The 23,858-nt window shown below is 37.7% G+C and overlaps 1 protein-coding gene across 5 annotated transcripts; it reads left to right on the top strand.

Moving 5' to 3' along the window:
• Positions 1 to 1,066: 1,066 nt before the first annotated feature.
• dthd1 (death domain containing 1) lies at positions 1,067 to 22,953 on the top strand. Of its 5 annotated transcripts, none has more exons than XR_007898492.1 (10): positions 1,067 to 1,195; positions 1,771 to 2,353; positions 4,029 to 4,734; positions 5,243 to 5,463; positions 5,593 to 5,748; positions 5,847 to 6,154; positions 7,325 to 7,563; positions 8,369 to 8,426; positions 8,562 to 8,902; positions 22,605 to 22,953. XR_007898492.1 is itself a non-coding variant. In XM_051710636.1 (10 exons), exons 1-10 carry the CDS (start codon positions 1,132 to 1,134, stop codon positions 8,846 to 8,848), a joined length of 2,319 nt encoding a protein of 772 aa, XP_051566596.1. In that variant the 5' UTR covers positions 1,067 to 1,131; the 3' UTR covers positions 8,849 to 9,562. The 5 variants fall into 5 exon arrangements, 3 of the variants coding, with proteins under 3 accessions (XP_051566596.1, XP_051566589.1, XP_051566572.1); XR_007898493.1 differs by lacking the exon at positions 22,605 to 22,953 and adding an exon at positions 10,668 to 10,950; XM_051710636.1 differs by lacking the exon at positions 22,605 to 22,953 and having other exon boundaries at positions 4,029 to 4,251; positions 4,555 to 4,734; positions 8,562 to 9,562.
• Positions 22,954 to 23,858: the final 905 nt, after the last annotated feature.

Genomic DNA, 23,858 nt, shown 5'->3' with positions numbered 1-23,858 from the left:
AAGTACAACCTCTGCAGAGCCTTCTTCGCAATGGAGTCTATGTGGGTTCCCACTTCAGGTCCTGAGAGATGGTAGAGCCGAGGAACCTGAATGACTCCACTGCTGCCACAGTGCTGTTCAGGATGGTGTTCAGCTCAAGGTTGTTGTGACCACACCAGACAGCCAACTGTTCAACCTCCTGTCTGTATGCAGACTCGTCACCGTCGCAGATGCAGCCGATGATCGTGGTGTCATCTGCAAACTTCAGGAGCTTGACAGTGCTGTCCTTTGCAGTGCAGTCATTTGTGTACAGGGAGAAGAGCAGTGGAGAGAGAATGCATCCCTGAGGAGAGTGAGGGTCCTGGATGTGAGTTTCCCCAGTCTCACTTGCTGCTGCCTATTTGTCAGAAAGCTGGTGATCCATAGACATTTATAATAGTATACATAATAGTATACATTATGCATGTATACTATTATACATGCATAATATTATATAATACAAAGCATTTGTATTCTAGCCCTATCTGTTACAATAGTGTTTGCGTATGTGCTTTACACATAAAATATTTAAGTTGGAAACTTGAATTTCTGACCAGAATGGCCATTCACACATTAACACATTACTCTTCTTTAGGTTCCACCATTTCTTAGGGGAGCTTTTGTGTCAAGTCATGCCTTCTAATTGCCATGACAACCCTACTTTACAGGCCTGTGGTAGTAAAACCTGGTGGGCTTGTACAACGACAACAGCTCCACTTAAAACATCACTACAGGAAGGAGAGACAGAGAGAAAAGGAGCATACTATTTTTCTTCCAGTAATAATCAAATCCTCAGTTTGTGGTCCTAGACTCTCTAAGAACACACTTAAAAGTATGGTAGAGGCAGCTGTCCAGGTAACATTCTCCCAAGAGAATGACCTATTAAACATCTTACAAGCAACAGCTCAGGAACTGCGGGGAATTTTACAACCAGAGGAAACAAGAGGAGAAACAGGACCTGACCAAGAGCTCCCTAATGGGCATAGAGATTCAGCTGGGCTCCTCCCAAGGCTTTTCCAGGTTCTTAAGGAGTTTAGTGTTCTTCACACTCAACGAGTGTGCGTGCTGAGAGAGGTACTTTGTGGTACAGCGAACACACTAACAGAGCATAGGATGTACTGTAATTTGGCATGCACTCTCCCAGACAGAGAGTCTAAGGAGCAAACAGCTGATGTGGGTAAGTGCTTTATGAGAAGGTTGGGTTTTTGTAATGGAGTTGTAGGAAAGTTTCCAAACCCCCTCTTGGTCTCTCACTTTGTCTCTGAGTCAACAAAGCTTTATTGGCATGATTGTTCAACATTTTCAAAGAATTCTAGTACTTACTGAATACACATTGAAAAAAGGACAACAGCTTAAAAGGTTAGTTCACCCAAAAATGACCATTCTGTCTTTATGCAGTTCCAAACCTGAGACTTTCGTCTGTGGAACACTAATGGAGATGTTAAGCAGAATGTTAGCCTCAGTCACCATTGACTTTTATTGTATGGATAAAAAGTTGGTGAGTCCCTAACATTGTGCCTGACATCTCTTTTTGTGTTTCACAGAAGAAAGAAAGTCTTACAGGTTTGGAACGATATGATGGTGAATGACAGAATTATAATTTTTGGGTGAACTATTCCTTAAAGTTAAAAAAGGTTAATTTAAGGTTATTAAAATGGCAAAATAGAATAAATTTGTTAATATGCACACTCACCTGGCTTGTCTTAGAATTATTCTAGGGTATACTAGAATAATAGTGTTATGTGATTTTAGATGCTTCCTATGGATCCTGTTTTTTCCAAGACCATGTGACTGATGTCATACTTAATGTACTGGAAGATGTCCACATTATTGTAAACCAGGTTTGTGTAATGAGCAGCAGGCTTGACACTGGCATTGCTTTTGTTAATGAAGTCATGGGAGGGAGCCTACCCACTCAAAACAGAGTTGAACGAAATGGACAGCTGGATCCTATCAGTATTGGACCATTGGATACAACAGACCAGATAAAAACAGGAGTATGTGATATCAGTGCTCCCCGGTGCCAAAGCACAGACCAGCATTTGCATCTTGCAAAAGTGCATTCTTCAGATTTTCCAACTGGTCCTACATCAGATCCAATGAAGCACTGTACTGTGTGTATGGATGACAGACAAACGTCCGAAGAAACAAGGGACGTGAGGTTACATTCTGTACATCAGGAAGAAACAGAAGAAGACTCACTGTATGAAGCTATAGTGTCTGACTGCAAAGAGTGCCTGAGCCTCAATAGTGATGAAAAGGAATTAAAAGGAGAGGGGAAAGAGAAAAGCAGGGATGAGAGTGAAAAATTGAAGCATGGATTGGTCACTGTTGGGTAAGTCTATTTATGGGGGCAGGTGTGATGTAACAATATTTCCAGTCGAAAGTGCTGTTGATCAGTCCAACAGCTTTCTCTTCCTCTTTGATGAGAATTGTGTTAACAAGAAAACATTTTACAAACCATATATTATACCACATTATATAAAAGGGTGTTTTTCAACCTAACTTTTGAAAAAAAAGTATTGGGGGCAACATTGTTTGGTGTGATGGAAATACAGAAAGTCGTAATTTTGGAGAAATAATTTTAGCTTCAATAAATATTGAAATGGTTTATGTTATGTGTTATGCTTTTATGGTTTATATTTCATTTTGTTTATATTATTGTACTGTAGTTTTAACATTTTTAATAATTTGTTATTTTATAATGGATTTTTATAGTTTAATATTGAAAGTCTGGGTCTGCAACAAGACTAAAACAATAAAATCTATACATAAAAATCTAAAATAAAAATATTATTAAAAATAAATGGAGGCATTCTAGTACAGTTTAAATTTGATATTTTTATTTAAAATCAACCCCTGAGACATGAAATTGCCAAAAAGTTGAAGAAACACCCTACTATTAATGGTGATTTGTCCTTTGAAAATCCCTCCTATTTATAGTCTTAAAGGGATAGTTCACCCAAAAATAAAAATTTTCTTATCATTTACTCACCCTCATGCACCCCAGTTGTGTATGACTTTCTTTCTTCAGCAGAACACAAATGAAGATTTTTAGAAGAATATCTTAGCTCTGTATGTCCATACAATGCAAGTGAATGGTGATCAGACGTTTGTAGCTCCAAAAATCACATAAAGCAAACATAAAAGTAATCCATATGACTCCAGTTGTTAAATCCATATCTTCAGAAGCAATATAATAGGTGTGGGTGAGAAACTGATCAAAATTTAAGTCCTTTTTTACTCTAAATCTCCACTTTCACTTTTACATCTGAAAGTGAATATGAACATAGAGATTTAGAGTAAAAAAGATTTAAATATTGTTCTGTTTCTCACCCAGAACAACTATCCTTTTAAGACCCGGGCATATTTAATTTCTGAGCGTTCAGCATCGGCTCGCGCCAGGTCGCTTTTCAAAGTGTACTCTTCTGACCGCAAGTGAATACGAATGCATTTGACGCATGCCCACTACCAGGGCCGTTTCTAGCTATAAGTTGTATAAACAGCCACTTAGGCCCTCTGAGCCACCAGGGGTCCTGCAAAGCAAGGTTTTTTTAAACACAAAAAGCTGCAAGTCAGACTCAGGTAGCTGTTATGGCTCAATTAGACAGTTATTGGGGGCCCTCTTGTGGCCTGAGAGGGAAGGGAAAATGTAACTGCAAGGAGAGCATTGAAGCTAGATGTGAAAGGCACACGCACGCTTAAAGGTTCTTCGTCGTCATGAAGCACTCCTACAAGTAATTTATTGTAAATTTATTTCATTCTGGGGGGGGTTGCTCCAAGTAGGATTTCGCGTGGGCCCTTATATGCTCAGAAACAGCCCTGCCCACTTAAACTGCATTGTGATATGCTAAGCGATCCGCAACGTGGACATCCAAAGTATACTTTGACCTTTAATGTCTGGGAATCTGACCCTAAAAAAAGAACAATCTAATAAAACCACATAATCAGCTTTTCAGTTCATTTGAATTTACATAATTTCTTAACAATGATTGTATTTTTGGTGACAGACTTGCAGACCAGTCAGGAGGAGCCAGTTTTTCAGAATCTCCCAGAGTCTGCTACATAACTGCCCCATGCGAGGTTGCAAATGTCATGACATGTGAGGTAGTTGACGGCCTGAGTTCTCTCATGGTGTCAGGATCAGAGGAGCTGGTCAGCAGTGTTCTCCGCATTTCAAACTTCAGCGACATCAAATGTCCCTTCCCACTCAGCATAGCAGTGCCGTTCCGAGTGAGTTACCGTGGGAACTATAGAGAGATTACAGTGAAAGTGGTGGATCTGGAAAAAAGAGTTAGCTATGTCACCCCAACATGTACCAAAGGTTTCTATGGAGGAGAAAGGGTCTGTAATAAAATGAATTTGTTAAAAAATTATTTGTGTAATTTCTGTTACTTAAAACCTAACACAGAGGTTATTATAGATTTTTCCAATGTAACATGGTTTATGTCCTTTATAATTATTGTAAGCTTATATATGATATGGATATGCTTATGTTTAGCAAGTATAATGTCACTGTATGCGTCTTCCTTAAAGGGATCATTTGCAGTAGTGCGGGTGTATTCTCTGGGTGTGTTTGCGGTTCTGTCCCGTTTGAGGATGGAGAGTTTTACTGTTCCTAAGGTGGGACTGTCTCTCAAACTCAGTGTGGACTCCAGGATATGCCTCGACTACTTGCCTGGATCCTTCGCTGTACCAGTTGTTGCTCAAGTAATGGTAAGTTCAGGTTTTCTTGTCACTTAGGGTAATGTATCACAGCTGTTGTTCCTTTTTTTATTATTATTTATTTAAAGCAAACCAGAAGACCATTTTCTAAAAATGCATTTGTTTTGAGAACTTTCTCTCTGCTTCAGGGAGAAATCATATCCAGGTAAAAAAAAATTATTTATTTATATGTAATTCCCGTAGTGTTTTCTAGGCTAATTTGTTTTAAGCAAAATCTTATATCTTACATTTGTTTTGTTTTTTGGTTTGTTTGTTTTGTCAAAATGATTCAGATGTGTTCTCGGCAAGTTTTGTGAGATTCACCCTTGAAGCATTTTATTAAATGTTTTACACGCACATAGAAGAACTTCAACACATTTGAACCCAAGAGTCATATCAAAATAATTAACTGCTCACTCAAATAAATGGCAGTTAAAAAATGCAATAATGTATTTTGTACAGTTAAGCTGCTTTTAAATCAAAGACCACACTATAGTGGCCGTTCTTTTTGTCACATTAGGTTCAGCCAGTGGACGCTGCCATTTTATCCTCTCTTAAATCCAAAAATGATTCCTACCATGCTGCTCTCACCTCAACTCCCTTACTGTACATAATCCACCCCTCAAAACTTAAACTCAGACGACCTTTCACACTTATCTTGCCATGTCCTTCTATTTCGAGACGAGACGATACTGACAGACCCATTCCAGTACCAGGCAATCTTTCATACCAGCAGATTAGGTAAATCATTTTACATTCTAAATTGAGAGAAAATCAGGTCTCCTCTTTGAGTGAAAGGTTTACTGTATATCAGTGCTAACAATTGCATTGAAATTAATTAATAAATAAATGTATTTCTCTCTGACACAGGGTTGATAGTGCCTCAGTTAAGTCTCCAAAAGACTGTAAAGAGCAGCTTGCTCTGCTGGGCTGGACAGAGAACCATTGGAAAGTTTTAGATAAAGTCAGTGTAAGGAACCTACAGAATGGTCTGGTCTCTTTTGAACTATCCGAGAGCTATGAAAGGTGCTGATCAAAACTAATATTTGGTAGCATGATATGAAAATGCCCCTTTGAACTGTCTCTTTGAACTTCCTCTCCTTCTTCCTCACATGCCTCTTCAGGTTAATAGTCCTTCGCATTCAATCCTCTGTAAAATCTTCCTACCTGACTTCTTTCGTTGAAGAGCTGGAAGAAGCTGTAAAGATCTTCTCAGTCACCACTGTAGTCCATCATGAGCGTCTGGACCCCAGCAGTGTGGTTGTGGCCACCCTGACAAGCAGAGATCTTAGCTGGGAGCTCTCTGAACTCCAGGCCCTGGATTACTGTGGACCTCCAGAGCCTTCGTCAAAAATCTCCATGAGGGAGGGACAACAGCTGCTGCTCATGTTCAGCGGGAACATAACCTGCAGTGCTATATTGAGCAAATCTTGTACTTTCATTTTTTATATTATATTATATTATATTAGACTAGATTATTCTTTCATAGTAACTCATGCACATTCCATACTTAGCATAATTTTTTAATGATTTTTCTAGATTGCAGGTGGACAGTGCCTCCCAGGCTGAATATCTGTTTTTATAATAATACTAATTTATGATTAGAATATTTATTCTAAAATAGATAGTCATAGATGCTGACATTGACTTTTCAATATTTTTGATGCTCTAGAAATCTTCTGGATGTAGAAATCTTCAGGATTTATTCATGTAGCTGGTGGTTGTAAAGAAACAACACGGAATACAAAAATATCTTTTTGGGATTATATTCTTACGGCTGTTGAAAAAAAAAAGAAGAAGAAAAAAAAATAGTGGTCAATGAAAAAGGGGGGGAAACGGAATGGAAACGGAAATTAAATACAAAAATGAAATATGGTTCAATGAAATACAGTTAAAAAATACAGTAGAAGCTAATGTCAAAAGAAAACACAAACAGGGTATTAGCCTACCGCTATGCTTCAGCATACATCACCTTAATACATGCTTATATCATTCACAGTAGTTTATATATTTAACACATGCTTAAATCACTCAAAGCATTTTATGCATTTTTAACCATTCTTTAAGGACAAACACAACAGTTTAAACAATAAAATTCTCATTACACGTTTTCACATATAACACGTATTACACTTATTCAAAAACTGGAAAACACTCTGGGCTACAAATCACCAAATACGATATGATTAATTCTAAATTTACAAACCCAGTCCTCATATGTGTGGAAAATGTGGTCAAACTCCCCACATGCAATCCGTATGCATCCCTCAAAAATAACCCATAACACTCAATTTTAACATACAACTCTACTGAACACATATTTAATGCAATTTAACAACATTTTGTGTAGAATTTGATATTTACCCAAAGAAATCTCAACCGATGAACAAAACTGGGAGCTCTCTTACACAACATATGTTCTCACGTCTCTAACACGAGAGAGTGCCAAAAAGCAAGTGTCGCAAAACTCAGGTTCTTAAAGAAGCCATGTCCAGTTAATGACTAGATTTAAATAACATGAAATTTCTCCACTTGGCTGGATAAATTTGAACTTCCTGTGTGTACGTACTTGTTTCTTGTATACTTCTACTTGTGGTCATAGGTAATCAGGGGACAGATTCTCACCTAATCACATTTCACAACCAAAGAAGGAACCGGCTCTATTTGAGATTAAAAGAAGTGGACCCCTTTGGCAATTACAGCTCTCCTCACTACAAAGGTGTTGCCAGTTTATTCAGGGTCACCAAAGGTCACTTGGTCTGGAATGGTGACACAGTGGCCCTGTCTAAAGACTGCCCTCTAGAAGAGCCTGTCTGTAGGCTGCCACTCACTTTACCCAAGGTAAACTAAAGACTTAACAAGTCTTTAAAGTGTAGAATACTTTAAATCCAGAAATTAACTGTACCTTAAAGTAACAGTTCACCCAAAATTCTCTCATAATTTCCTCACCCTTGATGTATGACTTTCTTTCTTCTGCAGAACACAAATTAAGATATTTATGAGAATATCTCAGCTCTGTTGGCAGCATAAAAATAATCCATAAGACTCCAGTGGTTAAATCTATATCTTCAGAAGCGATATGATAGGTGTGGGTGATAAACTGATCAATATTCATGTCCCTTTTTTACTATGAATTCTCCTCCCTGCCCAGTAGGTGGCGATATGCACGAAAAACATGAATCACCAAAAACAAAAGAAGAATGTGAAAGTGAAAGTGGAGATTGATAGTACAAAATAACTTAAATATTGATCTGTTTCTCACCCACACTTATTATATCACTAATGAAGATATGGATGTAACTTATGGGTTACTTTTATGCTGCCTTTATGTACTTTTATAGAGCTTCAAAATGTTTGTACCCATTCTCATTGTGAGGACCTACAGAGCTGAAATATTCTTCTAAAAATCTTTGTTTGTGTTAAGCAGAAGAAAAAAGTTATACACATCTCAGATGGCATGAGGGTGAGTTAAAGATCAATTGAGATGTTAACGTTTACCTGTGTACTGAAGAAAATTGCAGTGCCTTATCATACATCATTGCATAAGTGACACAGTTACACAGGAATCATATTTTACCTTTTTTGTTGGTCATTTTTAGTGGTTTGTGAATTTCTCCGAGTTGATTTTTGCTTGTTTTCTATTTAGAGTGCCAGGACCATCTTTCGACCTGTAAGTGCAAATATATTGCAGCACAGTGAACCAGGTGTGTAAAACTTATACACACACACGTTGGTGCGGCTATCCTTATGAGGACTTTCCGTAGACATAATGATTTTTATACTGTATGAACTGTATTTTCTATAGTTCTAAGTTAGTAGTGAAAGTGTTTGTTTTCCAGATCCTCTCTCAGATGAGCTGTTATCATGGCTCTGTGATGAGCTCACTGAGGATGATGCAGCGCTTCTCGCCATGTCTCTCAGTCTTCGTCGCTCCGCTGTACAGATTGCCCGCCTGCGCGCACCCCACAGCCTCTCTCAACAAGCTTTTCGCATTCTGACAGCTTGGAAAAGGGGCCTTCCTTCCACCTCTTCGAAATGTTCCATGCTGGCCCACTGCTTGACTCGCTCTGGAAGGCCTGACCTTGCTAGAGAGCTGCTGCTCAGGGAGGCTGCAGATAAAAAATAGAGGAAAAACCCAAGAGAAACATGGAAACCAGGCAACCAGGAGGGACCTATAACAGTAAATGCTTCTTAATTACATTAGGCAATGGAAGTGGTGGGGTGAGGGTTGGTTTGTTGTACTAAATTGATACTAAGAAATGTTTTATTTGGTAATTATGGTTGTTATTGCTGTAAGAACCGTTCTTGTTTATCATGTTCTTCATGAATGAAACATATAACATAGTAAAAAGTTTGCATCCTTGCCACAAACACTGCAGAAAAAAAAGTACACGTGTTGGAATAAAAATACTGGTCACGTAAAAGTTAGAAATGCATTAATAATTTGTACCTAATGACAAAAATACCGGGCCCTTTTTATGTATTTGTGTGTTTTGGGGGGGGGGGGGGGTGCTTATTCACTAAAGCCTACTCATCATTAAGTCTGGGAAAGTGGGGGCCCACCCAAAAAAGTTTGGTTCTTTCAATTTTAGTGGCCGCCCTGAATAAATGTCAGACCAATGCAAATGAGGCCCAAATATTAAATCTACTTAACTGTAATCTAAAATTTTAGATTTATTCAACAGAGCTGTATAAATGGAAGTGACCAGCAGATGGTGCTGATATAACAATGAAAAATAATCTTAATAAATAAAAAATCGTGCACTGAAGACTTTATTTACTTTATCATTTGCATCAGATATATATAGGTGGAATGATAGCTAGAGGCAAAGGAATCTGAGCACAGACTTCTTGCTCCAGAGCTGAATAGGCAAATAGTAGTAGATCCTATGAGACAATCTGTCTGCACTATTACAAATGGTTGAGAGGAGCTGGGGGGATCTTAATGCTCAGTGCTGAAGGAAATTTTTCAACATTGTGGCCACTGGTAGTAAAACTGGAAGATTGAACATTTTGCAACAGCAAGGTACAATTTTAATTACAGCTGCTCGATGATGCAATGGCCTTGTCGTCACAAATCACATTTCAGTTTAACTACCTGTTACCTTGATGTTAAAAATTCCCAATTATTATGTAACTTATAAATATGCACTCGTCCAGTCTTTATGAGCTATTTTGTCTGCTGCTTATATGCTAAATGTGGGTTATTAATGCAGCCTGCCTCAAACCAGGGGCATTTCTATGATTTAAAAACATCAGGGGCTAAGGAAAGGCTAAGGGTATATAATAGTGATATAATATATAGCTATTATTATAAGCAAAATAAACATGCAAACCAAAACAAATACAAAGATGTTCAAAATAATAAAAGTAAAAGAGATATTTTTTTATTTTATTTTCCACATACAAGGGCTGTTTCTAGCCTTTCATCATTCACCCACCAAGTCAAAAAGTGTACCTTTTTTATGGGGAATTTATTTAATTAACCCTTTCAGGCACAGTGGTCACATCGAAGCAACCTATCATTTTGCATTAGAGTTGAAAGTAGGAACCTTTCCATTTTGTGAAAATATTTAATGTTATTCAGGGGAAGAAAAAGAAAGTAGCACACAGGTAGTGATGTAACAACTGTAGTTTCCACATGGTTGCTGCTGATGCTCCTTAAATTCTCAACACCTCAGTTTATTTTTTTATTTTTATTATTATTATTATTATATATTTATTGAATGACATAATGATAATTTATATTAAAATATTATACCATATACTCATATGGTAAAATGTGCATATGCAAAATAGATAGTCACATGGACAAAGCATGGTGGTTACACACAGTGCAAATACAGAAAACACAAAATTCCATGGAAAAATAGTTCTGCTTTCTATTTTTAGAGATATTTCTTAATTTAGGGGATATTGTATTATCCTATGTTTATGCATTTCAGAAAACATCAAGGCAAAACATGAATTCAGTGCTGAGGAGGTAGCAAGACTACTGTTAGAAGCCGGTGACTTTGGGATTGCCATTTCTACTTTTTTATTGTGTACATAGTGTAGCATTAATATGTAAATATGAGATACAAAGTATCTATTAAGTATTCACATGAACTCATAAGTTGAAGTTTCTCAAAATGACTTGTACCAAACTGAAAAAAATGACTAGTAAGATTTACTTATATTTTGCACGTTTTTGCGCACAGTTTTTCTAAGTAAATCTTAATAGTATAAAACTAAAATCTACTTAACTTTTTGACATAACATTGATTAAAGTGAGTAAATTTAACTTAAACATTTTAGTAAACTCTGTAACTTCTACTGACAAAAACGATAAACATCATGCTCAAGTAAACTCAGTAAACTTTAAATAAACACCTTATTAAAACATAAGGCGTTTTGAAGTTTTCTTTCAAATATATGTTTTATCATGTACCACATGACATACAGAAGCCACCCACAGGCACGCATAATGTATAATATTATGTCAAAGACATTATCACTCCACATATCTTTCAAAATAAATAACCATAATGTTGCTGATGCAGACCTCAACAATTGGTACACAAAACACCATGAGGGTGACAATCAACAGATAATATTTTTGATCATGAACAGGTAGTTTTGAGTAGAAAATGAACTTAAGACTGCACAAAACAAAAAGTTACCAAATGTAACAATTATAGTAAAAATGGTGAACCCATGCAAGCTGATTAATTATTCAAGCCCATTGCATGCTGGGAACACTAGCTTTGAAAAGTTTAATCAAATTTACTTATTTTATTTACCAGTGACTTTTAATAAAATTAGCAAATAAATATGAAAAAGTTTAGGAGTAATACATGAGGACACATTGTAAAAATAAAAATCAAACATGAATAATATTTACTTATAAGCTAGAGCATTAATTTTTACAAGTTTGAATGTAGAGTTTACTTAATATTTTCAAGTTCAAGCTTTAACTTATTCAATGTAGAAATACTTAATCTTTTGTGCTATATTTACTACACCACAAAAGAAAAAGTGCATGGTACAATAAATGGTAATATCATGATATTTTGATACAGTATATACCATGGTATCTGCGTGATATTGTAAGGAATCTGAAGTATCTCAGTACTCTGAGTTATTTTTCATCATCTAATCATCTGGAAGGAATCTGGAATCTTTTACTGCTGTATGGTTTTAAGATATTATGTGAAATCAAACTAATATATACTTTTATTTATTTTTATTTTTGTCAAAATGCCAGTTACTAATGTAAAATTGAGTTGAAATAGGAAGGGTGATGCATAATTTAACCACCTTTACATTACCCAATTAATTGATTATATGTCTCTTTATCGCTATCACTTTGCACTTTAACCACAGATAGCAAAATACACCAAGGCCAATTCCAGTTAATATTTCACCTGCCAGAGCCTATCCCTTTGGCCCGCTTCTGTCTCTTGTACTCAGGCCGAATGTCTGTTTACAAGTCATTAGGGCCAGATGGGGCAGCCAGTAGCAGAACTACTATGTATGTAGCACAGCTATTTATGCATGTAACTATAGTTCATAAATATTACATTTACAATATACTAATTATAGGTTATAATATAAAACTTATAAATCTTTACAAATCTAAAGAAAATCAAAAGAAGGTCTGGCGGCCTCCTCCCAGGCCGCCAGACCCCATCTTTGCCCTGAGGCCTCCTCCCAGGCCGCCAGATCCTACCTCTGCCCTGAGGCCTTCCCCCAGTCTGCTAGACCCCACCTTTACCCTGAGGCCTCCTCCAGGCCGCCGGACCCCGCCTCTTTCCTTAATTTCCCTCTTTGGTTTCCCTCCCTTTCTGTTGTATTTTCTGTTTTATGTTAGTCCTTGTTTTGTCTGTCTTGTGTATTGTTTAATGTTCCCGTTTTAGGACGCCGAGAGTCCCATTGAGGAGGGTGGGGGCTTACTGTCACAGTCCTGTCACTCTGTGTTTTGGTCTGACAGGACCATGGCATTATCATCCCATGTCTGTCTTGTTTCTTCGGTCTGTCCTGTTTCATGTCGGGAGCATGGTGTCTGGATCCTGACTTCCTGTCTGGTTCGGTTTCAGTCCATGGCACTCATGCTCCATGTCTGTCTGTTGTTGACGTGGGTGCATCGTGCTTATGTCATCTTGGCAGCATGCACTCACATCAATAGTTTCTGTCTCTCGTGAACACGGATGCGCACGGGTGCGTGTGGCTGAACTCTTGCACGGGTGTCCTGTCTTGTTTTTGTCGCCTGTTGCGTGCATCGTGTGGCATTTGCCTCGCGATGTACGCTCAGATTCTGTTTAGTGTGAGAATGCGTGGCATCGCTTTGTTTGGCATTGCTACGCATTCTCTAGTCTTGTTTGTCAGTTGGCATGGGCATATTTTGCCTTATTGTCTATTGTCCCGCCTCCTTGTTTGCCCATTATTAGTTCATTTGTTACACTTGCCCTGTGTTAACCCATTTGATTTCTCTCCCTATTTTAGTCTCCTCATGTTTGCTGTCCAGAGCCAGTTCGTCTTGTTTCCAGTAGTGTTTTCCAGTCGCTCCTGTGTATTTGTTTGCTTACTCTTGTCAGTCAGTCAGTCAGTCTGTCGGTCTAGTTTCCTGTCCTGTTCATCCCTACCCTGTCCGGTCGGTCCTGTTCCCGCTGCCTTCTGCCCCGGCCCTGGATTACCCTTTTTCCCCTTTGGGATAGTTTATGTTTGTTTTCCCCCTTGTGGGAGTTTATGTTGGTTTTAGTTTTTATAAATTAATCTTATTTTCAGCTATGCGTTTGGGTCCTGCCTCTGCAGTCCTGACATTATTATTACATACTCGGATCTTTAGAGACCCAGTACATACTGTATATCTATCACAAATTGATCTACAAAATGCCCAGACACTGTCTAATGTTTGAAAACATTTTCAAGACAATTAAAGAATAATAGAATAGAATATATATTCAGAGTGACTATTTGCATCCCGGTATAAATAGCATCTGCCACACAGTGCAGCTATTTGGACCAAGAAGCTTTAATTTGCACCGCTATAGTCTGGTGGAACCGCAGAAATATACGACAAACTAGACAATCGATGTCGATACAGTGGCATGGTATGTAAAGACGGCGTGATTGTGTAGTGTTATCCTAGTAACCCCAGTTCAATTGTGCCTTTTGTCCCATTCTTTTTCCCACTCGATTTCCTGTTTCCACTCTTAATATTTCCTTTAACGCTAGTTAAAATAATAGATAAAAATGAATATAAATGTTGATTTCATTGCAGTGATTTGGTCATGGTCTGAGAAGGATGGGTGTTTGGGGTGTGTGGCAGCGGCTCCCTCTTTGGCGCCCAGCCCAGCAGGTGGCGCCTTAAGCGACTGCCTAGTTCCCCTATGCCTAGAAACAGCCCTGTTCCACACAAAAATTTCATAAAACGCAACTGGCTGTCAAACACATATTGAGCTTCACATTTTAACTCATAAGCTACACATATGTATTTTCTCTGGCACTTTTTGAGTCTAGATAGATGCACAACTTACAGAATTTCAATAGAACACCCAAATGACAATAGACAAATCATACCGTTCATGTTACAATTGCTAGTTTACTTCAACATTGGTTCTTCGTCAGATTGCAATGTAAAATGTTTATCATGTCAATCACTCAAACATCAGCACCACCAAGAGTAAGAAATAGCATGTACGTATAATATGTATGCGTACACCAATATGGCGTACTGATAATTCACCATTGTCACACTGATATCCTGTGATAGTTAACTTATATAGATATTAAATAATCATGAAATATGATTTATGGAAATGCCAAAAATAAATAAATAAATAAATAAATAAAATCACTCAGACACTATTACATATCCTAGTCTCATAGAATGACTAGAATTATATATAACTAGAATTTTGCAAACTTACTTTTATGTGCCGCTTTCTGTTTCGCTGCAATTTCCTGGTGAAGTGAATACTAGAGGTGCTATAACAGTGCGTTTTATTCACTTTTACACAAATCTTAACAATTATTTTTCACTCTATTACTCACACTGCCATGTTATTAACTCCAAACAGTTTTACCTCAACACATAATTTGAAAGATGATATGTTTTAACACCTGTTTTAAAGACCCGCCAATTTACACACTTATTTACACATGTTTAGCTTCTGCGGTAGCTCACTAGTGATGGATTTTGAATTCGGAGACCAAGGCTCGAACCCAGCCATGGAAGCTCGAAACGAAAGTGCCATAGGAGTGACATTAAATGATGTGCTTGCTTCAGAAAATGCACTTTTCATATTGCATTTGCATTTTAAGGGGCCGTTTACACAACAACGTTTTCAACTAAAAACGGAAAACTTTTTATGCGTTTTGGCTGTTCGTTTACAGGACAACGACGTTTTGGGGCCTGAAAACACAAACTTTTGAAAACAGGTTTCAAAGTGCAAGTTTTTGAAAACGATGCCGTTATTGTCTCCATGTAAACATACAAAAACGAATTTGTGAAAACGATGACATCATGCGCATGCGTATTATGTGTTATATAAAGAGTGATGGATTGATAGGCATCAATTTGAGATGTACAATTATCAATATGAATACTGGTGTCTGTGCAAATAACAATAATCAACAATTTATTCATTTGGAGTGTTTTGTATGGAGTGTGAACGTTGTAAAGTAGGCGGAACCTGCAATTTGAAAATCTTGAAATTAATGTATGGATTCAGATGGGAAAAATGTATTTGTATTTTAAATGTTATTTATTTATTTACTTAATTTTATCTGATGTACCTTTACCCTGAAATTCATTCACCCACCGCTTATGTATATAGCCTGTAGACAGGGATGTGATGCCATGTACAGTATTCAGTGATATGCTTAGAATATGTAAACATGAGGCAGTGAAAATGCATTTTAGATCCAGTTTACACAAGACCTCTCTCTCCCTCAGAAGATATCCATATATCAGAGTTCTGTGTGATATCCAAAACCAGTCAACATCAACAGCTTGCTATGTTAACTTACTCTCCTACCAGCCCAAGAGTCAGCAGGGGGAATACAGAAGAAGGCAGGAGACGAAGTGATGGTAAAAATGAGCAGAGTTTATTGAATAATCATGAGAGTTCAGTCTATAGGCATGCGTGCGAGTACTTCAAAACAACGCGCAAGACATTCAAAACTACAATGGCGGACTACAGGACTGTGTTTGTGCTGCTCAAGATTTTGAGTTTACTGATGCTTCTCCAGCAAAGTAATTGTAGTAATAAAGCAACCTCATCTTCCATCCAGACAAAATTGCTCGATGCTTTCGCCATCTTCATTGTTTGTATTCACCGCTCTGTGGAAGAATGCTTATATGCGCAGGCGCATAGTGTTTCTTTACAAAGTGGCATCGCCATCTACTGGCCTGGCATGCATAATACAGCGTTTTTAGTCGTTTTTGCGGATCCGTGTGAACGGGGATCGTTTTGACAACGTTGTCGTCTGTACACGAAACTTTTCAGAAACACAAAGGAAAAACTTTTCCATTTTTAGTACATTGTTGTCGTGTAAATGTACCCTAAAACACTTTCGGTTTAGTTTAGATGTTTAGATGTTGGTTAAGGGTAAGGATGTCTGTTTTGTTAACCTCTCATTTATCTTTTAGGACACTATTGGTTAGATTTAGGCTAAAGTTTCTGGTTAGGGAAGTACATTTTCTCATTAAAACATCCATATAAAATTCACCTTAAAATCCCTGTCTGATCACAACATCACTTCACTTGCTTTTGGTGCCCCCCACTGGACATTTCACTGGGAAACTGCAGCAAAACATGTAATAAAGCACGTAATTCCATTTTGCAAAAATGTTGCCATGTTCACGTAAATTTCATGAGATCAGGATATACATATCTCAGGTCTTTAATGACCCTATAAACTTGTGGCAATAAAAGGTGTAATATGTAACAATTTTCATGTAATATTCGCCTTTTGCCAATGTGCGGCTTGTAACGCAACTTAAAAAATTAGCCCTTCCTGGACTTCCTAGGTTGCCTATTAAAGCCTCTAGACTGATTTTCATGCGAAGGGAGCGAGTCACTTTTGCCAGGAAAATCCAAAGGATGTGACGTTTATGCGCGCTCTTGAGAGCGTTGCCTCGGTAATAGCTTCTCTTCCGCTATTCAACAGTGACAACATACTGCTACACTAGGTAACATTATCTTAGAGATGGAATCCAGCAAACGTCCTGCTCCCAGCACAACACCGACTCCTACACTAAGTAAGCCAAAAAAAAATAAAAAATATCTACTGAATCTCGTCTGGCTAAGTGGGAATGTGATCGTGGTCGAGTGAAAACTAGAGTGAACATCGGCAGGGCATTTGATTCCTGGAGGGACCTTCGTTCAGTTTTGGGGATCAAAACCGACCCTGAATTGACGTTCTTTTTATTGGACAGGTAAGCTTACATAACTGCAAAGCATGTGAAATATAGTGCCATAAGGATTGATCTGTGTAATTTTAGCTAACTTGATCTTGCCTGCACAGTAACTGTCATAAACAATGTTAATCTTTAATTATTCAGCAAGGTAAACTACAATAACATATGAAATGAATGCTAGACATTAGACAATGTTCAAGATAATGCAAAAAGACCAATTCATTAGTGTAACGTAACTTGGTTATACAGAAAATATATATAATCTATTTTTATAAAACAATAGCGCAACGATATATCAAAGATATGACAGTGGTGATGGAATCACATCAATACTGAATTGTGTCAACATATTTATAATGTACAGTCTTGGATGCCGGTTTTGTTTTTCACGCTGGCTCTCCCTAATGGCTGGAGCTTGTTTTTTGGAATTACACTACTTCGGGACAGTTGAGGTTAAATATGTTTGTTCTTTGTGCTTATGCCTCCTAGTAGAATAATTACCTCATCTGCAGCACTCATAACAGCCGGCTCTCTGATCATTTGTTTGTCTGTCTGAGGAAACTGAACGGCTTTATATCAGCTGGAGTTTATTTTGTGGAGGAACACACCTTCGAGACAGTTTTGTGAATGAATCTACATGTTTTTTCTGTTATTCTGCCTGTTGGCTGGGGTCTGTTTTACAAAGTATTTTCTGTTATGTAATTGTGCCTCACAAAATTTGAGCAGAAACACCGGACTTGAATAATCTGATGGCAAAGTTGTCTTGGGGGTTCTCGCATACGTACATGGACTCTTTGAGTTTAGAGGGATTGACGCCGGTTGGTGCTGTCGTGCGTGGGGTTAATGCACACGTTTTTCTTTTTTCTGTTTGTTTTGTTCAGGGGGAAGTTCGGGTTTGATTGTTTCACCAATGGGTAATTTGGTCTGTGTAATCTTGTTTTTGACACACTCATTTTTTTATTTTTTATAATATCAATATGTCAAATGTTAATCTGAATGGGTTATCTCTCTCCACATGGAATGTGAATGGGTTGGGGCACCCCATAAAAAGAAGGAATCTTTCCCCGCAGGAAGCTGAAAAATTTGGGAAGATATGGGGTGGACATGTTTTCTTTAGTGCTGGCTCAAGTAAGAGCAAGGGAGTTATTATATTGATTAATAAACATCTACAATTCAAATGTCTCAAACAGATTAAAGATACATTAGGAAGAGTCATTGTTGTTTTAGGAGAAATTCAGGGGCAAAGGATGATTTTGGCTAATATTTACGCACCTAACGTTGATGATCAGGGCTTTTTTATAGATCTTGAAGGGATGTTGCAAGCTGCTGGCACCCCTCATGATATAATATTGGGAGGAGACTTTAAACTTTTGATGGACTCAGTCCTTGATCATAGTGAAGCAAAAGTGTGTAAGCCCCCTAGAGCAACATTGACGCTTCACAGGATGTGTAAAAACCTTGGTCTTGTAGATATCTGGCGACTTTTGAACCATCTGGTAGGGATTATACATTTTTTTTCATCAGTTCATAAGATTTATTCTAGAATAGATTTTTTAAAGTCCCTCATTTCATCTGTTGTTGATTGCTCAATTGGAAACATTTTAGTCTCAGATCACGCCCTGGTGAACTTAGAGATATTGCCACATACAGAGAAAAGGAAATCATATAGTTGGCGCTTTAATGTATCCCTTTTGCAAAATCCTGATTTCCAACAAATGTTAAAGACTGAAATCAATGTTTATATGGAGACCAACTGGTCCTCAGTATCCTCAGTGGGCGTGGCTTGGGAGGCACTTAAGGCGGTTCATAGGGGTCGGATCATACAGTATGCCTCATTTATCAAAAAATCCAAAGCACAAGAACTTGTGGAGTTGGAAGGAAATATTAAAAGTGCCGAGGCAGAGCTGAAGCGACGTATGTCATCTGATGGTCTCAGAGAATTGACCCGATTGAAATACAGATATAATACTATTTTGTCGCAGAAAGTGGAGTTTTGGTTGTTCAGGGCAAGACAGTCATACTTTGAGTCAGGGGACAAAGCAGGGAAGCTTTTGGCTAGATATATAAAGCAGAGAGAGTCTTTTTCTACCATTCCCTCAGTGAAATTTGCTGGTGCTGAAATTTTTACCTCAGCCATTGATATTAATAATGCTTTTAAAGAATTCTATCTTGATCTTTATAGTTCCACAAATTCATCTACTGATGAAGATATTAGAAACTTTGTGGAAACATTAGAACTCCCTAAACTGACGAATGAGCAAAAAACACTCTTGATTCTGAGATAACCTTGGAGGAGCTTGACGAGGTAATTAAGGCCTTACCTACAGGCAAGGCTCCGGGGCCAGATGGTTTTGCTGCTGAATTTTTTAGATCTTATGCTACAGAACTGGCTCCACTTTTGTTAGAAGTTTATACGGAATCATTAAAGAATGGAAAGCTTCCGCCAACCATGACACAAGCCCGGATCAGTCTGATTCTTAAAAAGGACAAAGATCCAAGCAAGTGTAAAAGTTACCGTCCAATTTCCCTGATCCAGCTAGATGTTAAAATTCTGGCTAAAATTTTGGCTAACCGATTAAGTAAGGTTATGACATCTCTTATACATATAGATCAGGTGGGGTTTATTCGGGGTCACTGGTCTTCTGATAACATCAGGCGTTTCATCAATATCATGTGGTCAGTAGCGAATGATCAGTCTCCGGTCACTGCCATCTCACTTGACGCTGAAAAGGCGTTTGATATGGTAGAATGGGATTATCTTTTTAAGATTTTGGAAATGTATGGGTTTGGGAGTACATTTATTGGTTGGATCAAGTTACTTTATAGACACCATGTAGCAGCGGTACAAACAAATGGATTAATTTCAGATTATTTTACTCTGGATAGGGGCACCCGTCAGGGTTGCCCTCTTTCCCCATTATTGTTCTGTCTTGCCCTGGAACCATTAGCAGCCGTGATAAGAAAAGATGATGATTTTCCAGGGGTGATTGCGGGAGGTGTGGCACATAAGCTTCTGCTTTATGCAGATGATATTTTATTATTTGTCTCTGACCCCACTAGATCTATGTCTTGCCTCCACAGAATTATTAATTCCTTTTCCAAGTTCTCAGGATACAAAGTCAACTGGTCTAAATCCGAAGCTTTGGCTTTGACAGTGTACTGTCCAGTAATGGCCTTCCAGCCGGTGCCTTCCAGTGGCCCAAACAGGGCATTAAGTATTTGGGCATTTTATTCCCAACAAATTTGTCTGATTTAGTCAGAGTTAATTTTGACCCTTTAATAAAACGTTTTTCGAGCGATGTAGTCAGGTGGGCTTCATTACATTTATCGATGATTGGGAAGGTTAATGTTATTAAAATGTACTGTATTCCAAAATTTAACTACTTGCTACAGTCTCTCCCAGTAGATGTCCCCCTCTCTTATTTCAAGCAATTTGATAGCATAGCGAAGTCTTTCATTTGGAGTGGTAAGCGCCCCAGACTACATTTCAATAAATTACATAGGCCGATTGACAAAGGTGGGATAGGCCTACCCAAGATTTGTTTTATTATTATGCATTCGGTCTCAGACATTTGGCTCATTGGTCGCTTCCACCTGAAAGAGCCCCTCCCTGGTTCTGCATTGAACAAGAACTTCTTGCCCCTATTTTGCCATCGCACAGCCTTTCCATCAAACTGAATAGAGAAGTTAAATCACACCCCATTATTTCACATTTACACTCAGTATGGACAAAGGTGTCCAGAGTTTTTAATTCAGATATTTATCTAAATGTTGCCTCGAGCCTATGGCTAAACCCCAAACTATGCATTAATAAGTCCCCTTTTTGTTGGTCTGAGTGGATTGTGAGGGGGGTTAATACATTCGGTGATCTTTACCAGAGCGGTGTGATGAGATCCTTTGAAAATCTGGTTCAATATTTTGGGATCCCCAGATCTCAGTTTTTTAGGTATCTTCAGTTACGCCATTTGCTCTGTACTATTTTTGGGAGTAGCATACATTTAAGGGGTTGGAAGTCGGTGGGAGCACCCTCAATTCGGGAGTGGTGCGAGGAGATGGGAAGGGTGGCAACCTTTGAGGAGGTAACATGTAGAAGGCTGGGGATATGGGATTCTTTTATTGGGAAATGGGGTAGATATTTGACGTTTTTGGGGGGCTCTCGCAGTGGGTCTGTGAAGAGAGAGGTATAGTTTAGAGTTGTATGTTTATTATAGGTGTATGTGTATATGTATGTATGTTTGTGTATGTATATGTATATATATATATATATATATATATATATATATATATATATAATTTTATTCTCTGTAAATGTGTGTACTTATGTAAGACCACTGGGATGTTCGTTTGGGGTCATGTGGGGTTCTCGATTGGGGAGGGAAAGTAGTGGGAGTTAATGTTGAATCATTATATATATGTTTTGTTTTTCTTTGTTTTGAAAATGTCTTTGTTCTCTCATAGTCAGACATATATCCACACATTTTTTAGCCCTGTTCCAGCACTGGAGAGTCAAATATAATAACAAGGGATTCTGAATCTTACATACTGCACCGTTAAGCAGTTTATTTATTTATTTATTTTTATTTATTTTATTTTTTGCTATTTTGTATTTTATTTTTTCGTTTGCTTTCTTTTTGTTACAATATTCAGAAGACAAAGGTTGAGCAATGCTAAAGAGGTGGTCTCCAATTTCTTAAAGACAAAATTCCTAAAAACAAACAAATAGTCCTTTATTGTGTGGTGGGTACCAGCTGAAACCACTTAAACAAATTGCCTTTATCCCCAAACCTAAACAATCTGATCCCACATTGATTTTGTTTGGATGGTTTGTAACACGTTCATGACAAAAACAAATTATATTCAAATGAATTTCTGTGTCTGAGCCTGAAAGCATGTGACGCTGGCAGTGGCGGGCCGTGCATTTAAAGTCCAGGCCTTCAGTGTGATTCATGCCATTAAGAAAACACAGTTTCACAATGAATAAGACGCCCTATGCCTTTGGGCATCATACATTATGTCGCAGCTAACTAGTAATACCAATTGACATTTTAAAAACACGTCCACGCACGAAAGCCAGAACTTGAAACGACACTTAATGCTCAATAATATGGTTCAAAACAGTGTTACTATGAATGCAAATTTTAATACAGTGAAAAAGACACTCTATTAGCATAACATAAATATATATAAATAAATAAAAATGTCCAACATTCTTTTGAATGTCCATGTACTAAAATAAAATATTTGATGCCATGAGTGTACCTTCATTTACTATTACTATTATTTTGAATGGCCATGGAAAATGAAGCAATGTGATAATTTTCTGATTAATTTAAAAAATTTACTTGATGAACTTTCACCTTTTTGCTGACCCTTTATGCTTCGCAGAGCTAATGTGTGCTTCTAAATCACTTGCACCTTTATTAGCAACTGACACATAAGTGCCAGCTTTACATGTCATACATTCTGTTTCCCACAGATCTCGACCTGGACGAAAGCATGGGAATTTTTTGTGCAAATCTTCTGTAAATTTGCACTTTCGTTTGGGCATTGTTTCCACTCAGCTGTCATTTGCTACTGCTGTCAAGCAACTGTTTGATGCCGAACACAACAGCGCTTCGCGCGTTCGCGGAGAGATTGTCAGGCAGGAATTTGGCTAATGGTTGCTGCAAGTTGCTCTTTCTCAACAGCAATACCAGCAGTGATGACAGCCGACTCGTCGGACAGCTTGATCTTACACATTTCACTCTTGAATTACGTACATCACTTAAAGCGTGATTGTGTCACTCAAGACCAGCTAGAATTCCTCGACCATGACATATCCTAAAGATCACACCCGCCAAGAACAAATAAATCGATCTGATTGGCTGATGAATCTGACAATATGACATTAGATGCACATTAATTTGCACTGTTGTGGGATTCTGTGGAAATTCTGAAGGCCTGAGGGGGTGGAGCTCAAACTCACGCACTGCTTCAGGCATGCAATTTGTGAAACAGTTGTCACACTTTGCTTGTAAGCATCAAGGAATAAATTCTGACTGGATAAACTTTTCGTTTTTCTCTATTTGTTTGTAGATTAATTAAGAGTGGAAAGCGATTAAAAATACATCGGAAAAAGGTGATTGAGAATGAAAGGATGAAAAATATTTATCTATTTGGCATGTTAGGCCAGCAGAGAAGGCTTTTCTGGCCCTGAGAATCCACCAGTGGACGCTGGTGACTTTGGGATTGCCATTTTTACTTTTTTATTGTGTACATAGTGTAGCATTAATATGTAAATATGAGACACAAAGCATCTATTAAGTATTCACATGACCTCACTAATGACTTGTACCATCACTGAAAAAAATTCAAAAAGTTTTTGCGCACAGTTATTCTAAGTAAGTCTTAATAGTATAAAACTAAAATTTACTTAGCTTTTTGACATAATATTGATTAAAGTGAGTAAATTTAGGAACTTTTACTTACAAATACGATAAACATCATGCTCAAGTAAACTCAGTAAACTTTAAATAAACACCTTATAAAATCATAAAAAATTCACAACATGTTTTGAAGCTGACTTATAAATATATGTTTTATCATGTACCACATGACATACAGAAACTTCCCACAGGGAAATATTATGAATACTTTTATGTCTGAGACATCATCATACAGCATTGCTGTCTAAATAAATCATATTGTTGCTGATGCAGACCTCAACACTTGGTACACAAAACACCATGAG

Source organism: Myxocyprinus asiaticus, chromosome 1 (genome assembly GCF_019703515.2).
Source record: "Myxocyprinus asiaticus isolate MX2 ecotype Aquarium Trade chromosome 1, UBuf_Myxa_2, whole genome shotgun sequence".
Classification (NCBI taxonomy): domain Eukaryota; kingdom Metazoa; phylum Chordata; class Actinopteri; order Cypriniformes; family Catostomidae; genus Myxocyprinus; species Myxocyprinus asiaticus.
Note: the sequence above shows the minus strand (reverse complement) of the source record. Positions and strands in the feature narration are given on the sequence as shown.

Bases quoted from the DNA above. Each gene is read 5' to 3' on its own strand.
- dthd1 (XM_051710612.1), top strand. From the start codon at position 1,132: ATGTACTGTAATTTGGCATGCACTCTCCCAGACAGAGAGTCTAAGGAG. The intron at 5,464-5,592 runs GTAAATCATTTT...TCTCTGACACAG, and splicing joins CTTTCATACCAGCAGATTAG to GGTTGATAGTGCCTCAGTTA. The intron at 8,427-8,561 runs GTGTGTAAAACT...TTTGTTTTCCAG, and splicing joins ATTGCAGCACAGTGAACCAG to ATCCTCTCTCAGATGAGCTG.